General features: G+C 47.3%; 1 protein-coding gene across 2 annotated transcripts in view; it reads left to right on the top strand.

Annotated features, from left to right (window-relative positions):
• Window positions 1-452: 452 nt before the first annotated feature.
• Window positions 453-6,000, top strand: part of GXYLT2 (glucoside xylosyltransferase 2) — a 97,263-nt gene continuing 91,715 nt past the window's right edge. For both annotated transcript variants that reach the window (XM_036111877.2, XM_078075984.1), the window contains exon 1: window positions 453-755. In XM_036111877.2, coding sequence (XP_035967770.2) covers window positions 481-755 — 275 coding nt within the window. In that variant the 5' untranslated portion in view covers window positions 453-480. The remainder of the gene's footprint in view (window positions 756-6,000) is intronic.

Raw genomic sequence — 6,000 nt, 5'->3', positions numbered from 1 at the left:
TGAGCTGAAGAGCGGGTGGAATGGGAGGGTAAGTGAATGAGTGACCGAATGAAGTCACCGATGAAACGGAATGGTATGGGAGGGCATGAATGAATGGATGAACAGGTGGATGGAAGGATGAATGCATGAATGAGGAAGAGGATTTGAGGTTGCCCTCCCTGAAGCCAAAGCGCCGGGCTCCGGGCGGCTGGCGGGTGGGCAGACGGGCGGCTACTCCACACAGTACGGTAGGCGCGGGCCGCTCCTCCTCGAGCCCCGCTCGCGCCTCCTCCCCTCCCGCCCCCTCCTCCTCCTTCTCCTCCTTCTCCGTCGCCCGCCCGCCCGCCGGCCGCGCGGACCCCAGTCCCCGGCGGGCGACGGCGGAGGAGGCGGCCGCCCGCGCTGTTGCGCTCGCCCCGCCGCCGACGCCGCCGCCGCCCGGCGAGCCGCGATGCGCAGAGGGGCCGCGCCGCCCCGGGGCCGCCGCCGCCGCGCCGCACCATGAAGCTCCGCAGCAAGGCGGCGGCGCTGCTCCTGCTCGCGCTGGCCGCGCTGCTGCTCGCGCTGCTGTCCCTGCGCGCCGGCCGCGCCGAGCCCCCCGCGCCGCCCGCGCGCCCCGCGTCCGCCCCGCAGCGCCACCCCGCGCCGGCCCCCCAGCGTCTCCCGGGCCCGGGCGCCCTCCCGGGGGCCCGCCCGCGCGCTCGGCGGCGCCGGCCCCCGCGTCCGCGCCCCCGTGCCGGCCGCCGGGGCGCCGCGAGCCTGGAGAAGTTGGCGAGGTGAGTCGTGGCAGCCCCAGAATCCCTTCTGGGGACCCGTGTCTCGCTCCCTCCGCCCGGGCCAAGTCCAGGGGAGGCTTTGGGCTGGAGGGACAGACTCCAAGTTCACCCGCGGGCTGCCCAGTTGTATTTTTTTGCCCCGCTAGAGCTGCAGAACCACCTTTGTGGAGTCCAGTTGACAGCGCAGTGCTGATAATCATGTACATTTTTGAAAGAGAAGTGCCAGAGAGGGTGGTTTATTTATTACTTTTTTTTTTTCAAACAGGGTAAGACGTTTGTTTGCGTTCTTGCAAACATGCGCCCTTTGTTTACTTTTTCAAAAGCCATCACGGTGCAAGAATGCTTTATCTAATTCTCATGTTTCACAGGAGAATTTTTACCAAAAACTTAGATGTGATTGAGTTGGAAAAGTTAGATGTTTACCAAAGACTAGCTGCCTCTCCTTGAACCTTGAATCCCCCTGTGCTTAGAACAGAAGGGACACTCGACCTAGGTTTATTTAAAAAAAAAAAAAAAAAAAAAGAAGTTTTCTTCCTGGAAGGAGCGATGCGTGGCACGGGAAGACAGAGTGAAGGTTTCCCTGTCCCTCATTCTGTTTCAGACTCAAGTACGGTCAAAGCGTCTTACAAGGAAAACATCTTAACCTTTGACACGGTGTTTGATACTCTCTTTCTCTGCTCCGAGCTTAAGCCGCCGCAGCTTTTCATCAGAGCGTTTTATCTTTGTCCTTAGGGTTGCTGGACCGCGCTCAGGTTAGGGATTTGCGTTCATTTCCTTTGTCGCGAAGAGCTTTTTAACAGTCCCCTGGCCTTGCCGCGGGGTCTGTTTCCTCTGCCCTCGGGAGCTGGTGATGTTTTAACTGCTCTTGCTGCGTCTGCATGTGCTGGGCTCCTTCATGCCTTGAAAAGAGTTGAAGAATTCTTTTTGGCCCTAATGACTAAATCTGTTTTGGCGCTTTTACTGTAACTAAGAGAAAAGACACGAAACCTCAAGAAGTAGCTGTGTCAGCTTTTGGTTCTCTTCTGCCTCATAATAAATGTACAGATGGGTACTGACAAGTTTGAGAGGGGAAAAAAAACCCCAATGATCTATAGAGTCACTTTTAAGTACTTGGAACAATTTACAAGCTCTTGTGAACGTATACGTACTTTAAAATCAGGATATTTCTGTTAGGAGCCGGGGTTTCTTATAATGTGTTACCCTGATGTGCAACTGCAAGTTTACTAGGATTTGTAAGTGGAAGGGACAGCTCGTAAGACAGTGACAACTGACACCATTTAACGTAGCTAACCTTTCGCCAGGCATCCAGCTAACAGCAGTCCACAAAAGCAGTCCTTGTTAACACTTCCTGTACGTATATTCACCGTGTCATCTGCACCATAGCCCTATGATAGTGGCTCCCAAACGAGCGGCAACAGTGGCACCTGAGGCCTTGTTAGAAATGCAGATTCTCAGGCCCCACCCCCGCCCCACGAAATCAGAATCTGTGGGGGTGAGGTCAGTAATCTGTGTTCTAGCAAGGCCTCCCATTGTTTCTAACACACACCAGCGTTTGAGCGCCTGCTCTATGAAGTATGCACTAGTGATTATTATTCCCATTTCCCAGTTAAGGAAAATAACACACGAGGTTTAGCCATTCGTCCGAGGTTCATAGATCACTTGTGGTAGATAAGGGTAAACATTCAGGGGGTCTGGGCCCGGTCGACTCTTACCTGCTCTGCTGAGGTCGTAACACTAACTAGTCTTGCCTGCATTTCATAGTTTTTCTGAGATTTTTCTAAAGAAACATCATAGATTTTTACAACGGTCTCATTCTTCAAGGTGTTGGGAACATGGGGCAGCATCTTCTTGTCTCTATCTGAACAAATCGGCTCTGACTAGGAAGAGATCATGAGCAGAATCCAAATGGATGTTTTAGTGAAGGACTATTTCCATGAGCAACAGTACCTCCTGAAGCCATTTTTCTTCTGAACATATCTCTTATCATGGAAGTCATGGCCAGCACCATAGGAATATAGAGCAAAATTTTAAAAACTCGGAAAAGGGCGAACAACAAAAAAGCCACAGGAAGTCTCAAGCTCAGATGCATGAAGATGAAAGTCTAGTGTCCTCTGGAGAAGTTGACATTTTCTGGGACTTAATAATTTTTTTTTTTTTTTTACTACCTGGACAGAAATGGCGGCAGAAGATTCTGAGACAATGAGGGAGCGGGAGGGAAGACCTCTGCATGGACTCCTTTATTGCTCTTCTAATCCTGCTTGGGTTAAATTTTTGTGGTTTAGGAGGAATTTCATTTTAGGGAGGGAAAAGAAAGGCTCGTGTTTTCAGAAATCGGGTACTTTAATCTCGTTACGTGGCTAGAATCCAGAAGAGATGAAGGGTACGTGATCTCATTTTTCGGGCCCGGGGAGGAGTGTGCAGCAAGCGTGGAGTTGGATGGGATACAGTCCACCACCTGCTGACCATCCGTGGCCCGGGCTGCCTTGCCTCCCCCGGGGTACTGCTGTAAGTGAAGTCTTGCCACGTCAGCGCAGGAAACATAGCCCTCTCCTTCCACATCTTGTTTTCATTTCAGAGAAGTTTCCAGGGACTTGCCTAGTTAGCAGACAGACCCTACAATTTTATAACTAGTCATTTGTATGCAATCTGTCCTGTGGTGGCCTCTCCTCTCTATAAATATAAAGCCCAGAGGTAAGGTCTGAGCTTTTAGGTCAGGGGTGGGATCTGGAAACGGACACCACAATCTAAGTGTCCATTCCAAGTGCACAAGAGAAATGAAATCTTTCTTTTATTTTGGGTTTATTGGTGATTTACACCTGGCTGACTTCCAGAGAGAATTTGAGATGACTTTCAGTAAAAAACATATATAATAAGGCCATTGAAATCATCCTAAAAAAGGAAAAGTCATAAAGGGGAGGAAATAAGCACTGTTTGTCAAAAACTGAGCCACTATTGTTATGAGGATTAAGTATTAAATTTAGCTCTAAGCTTCCTGGCAGCCATGTCAAAAAGGGAATCCATGATAGGCTGCCTTATTTTCACTGAATGATAAGAGGAAAAGTTGATCAAGAGGGGATGATTTGGTTTTCATGGAAATGAATTCTAAAAAGAATTTTACTGGAGAATAAACTTTAAAAGCCTGTCTCTCCAACTTGCTTCTGAAAACTCCTCTTTGAGCCTATGTGTGGAAAGGCAGTTGAATGTAACTGCTAATCAGTGCAATGTGAAAAGAATTTGGCATCTGGAGGCCAGAAAATTGGGTTCTAATCCCAAGCCATTTCACCTTAATTTCCTCATCTGTAAACTGAGCAAATCAATCCAAAAGTTTTCCAAGATCTCTTCCAGCTCTGACATTTGATGATCCTGTGATGAGATCATCCAGTTTAGCTGTAAAATCCCAACAATGACTATTGCTTAGCCCTTTGTGCTGTCTCTTGCAAAATCGGTTTCTCATTTATTGGCTCTAGCCTAGAACTCTTACTGATTACTCAATCTCAACCCTCTCCTGAACTTTATTCTTTTTCTTTTTGCATTGGCCTGGGTATTGCTGTTTTCTCTTAAAATATGGTTTCTAAGGGAGACTTAGGCTACCTCTGAGCTCTGTGGAGGTCCTCTGCCATTTTATTCCACAGTCATTCAGCAAATGTTTATTGCACATATATTCTGGACCAGGCACTCATCGTACAGTGGTGAAAGGGCTTGTTGCCCTCCCAGAATTTGGGAGAGGTGGGGGCGGGGAGACAATAGAGAAACACATTTACACTTGGCAGCCTCCGCAGCTGTTCCAATGAGAGGAAGCGTGTTTACTCGCTCATCAAGAGACACCATTTCCTGCAGTTCCCTTTGGTATCTGAGATAAGTCTTCTCAGAGGGTTCAAGCCTGAATAAAGGTCTCACTTAAGAGGGATGGTGTTATATAGCAAAATGCCAACTCTGTAGTGATCCTATAATTAACTGGTAGCCCTAGAGCACATTAAAGGTCTCCAGAACTTAGGTACCATCTCTGATATTATGTACTCTGAGTCTTGATTCTATTCACATTCATTTTTGTTGATGGGTCCATGGTTCTGTCTTTTATTGATCAGCAAGTCATATTGGCTCTATGTCAAAATATATCCCTGGGCGCCTGGGTGGCGCAGTCGGTTAAGCACCTGACTCTTGGTTTCAGCTCAGGTCATGATCTCAGTCTCTTTAGATCAAGCCCCACGTCGGGCTCCCTGCTCAGCAAGCAATCTGCTTGAGATTCTCTCTCCCTCTCTCCCTCCTGCTTGTGCTCTCTCTAAAATAAATAAGTGAATCTTTAAAAATAAAAATATATATATCTCCCCACTTCCATGCTTACCACTGTCTCCTAAACACCACCTTTTACACGTGAACCCCCACAATAGCACAAGATCTGGTTTGCATGCCTCCACCCTAGCGCCCTCTACAGTCCATTTCCCATACAGATGCTGGAATAATGTGAACTCTGTAGACCACACTGGGTCTTTGCTGGTGAAAGCCTCCAGTGACGGACTTCCCGTCACAATGAGAAGAAAATTCAGTTTCTTAGTCTGGCCTTCAAGCTTTGATCGCAGCTCCGTTTAGCTCTCTGACCTTGTCTCCTACCACTGTGCTTCAGCTGCACTAGCCTTCAAGTATGCTGAACTCATTCCCACCTCAGCACTTTTTACTTGTTCCTTGTGCTAGAATGTTCTTTGCTCACATCCTTGCGTGGCTAATACCGTTGCTTCTTTCAGGACTATGCTTTCAGGTTTTCTTCTCAAAAGGGTCCTCCCAGCTGCTCTAGAAAAAAGGACCTTCCCCATCATTCTCTACTCCCTTACCCTGGTTAGTGCTTTTTTTTTTTTTTTAGTACCACCGGTTATTATATGAACATTGCATTTTATTTGTTCCTCTCCTCCAATGTATACTTCATGTCTTATTCATCACTGTACCACTGGCACCTAGAACAGAGATGGTCTCATAGTAGGTACCCAATACATATTTGTCAAATCTAACGAATGAACACAGCTCCCACCTTGTGCTAGCACTATGCGAAAATTTTACTTATATGATTAAGTTACATATTATTTAATAATGTTCAAAATAATCTCATAGTGAAGAACAATAAGAAGAATAGTGAGGCTCTTTAATTGTAACATTCTTAAAAGAGACGATTTTTTTTTCTTTTTAATAAATGTTACTTTTTGGAATAGTTTGGGATTTTTAGAAAAACTGAGAAAGTAGTAGAGTTTCCCTATAC

Source organism: Halichoerus grypus, chromosome 1, assembly GCF_964656455.1.
Source record: "Halichoerus grypus chromosome 1, mHalGry1.hap1.1, whole genome shotgun sequence".
Lineage (NCBI taxonomy): Eukaryota > Metazoa > Chordata > Mammalia > Carnivora > Phocidae > Halichoerus > Halichoerus grypus.
Note: the sequence above shows the minus strand (reverse complement) of the source record. Positions and strands in the feature narration are given on the sequence as shown.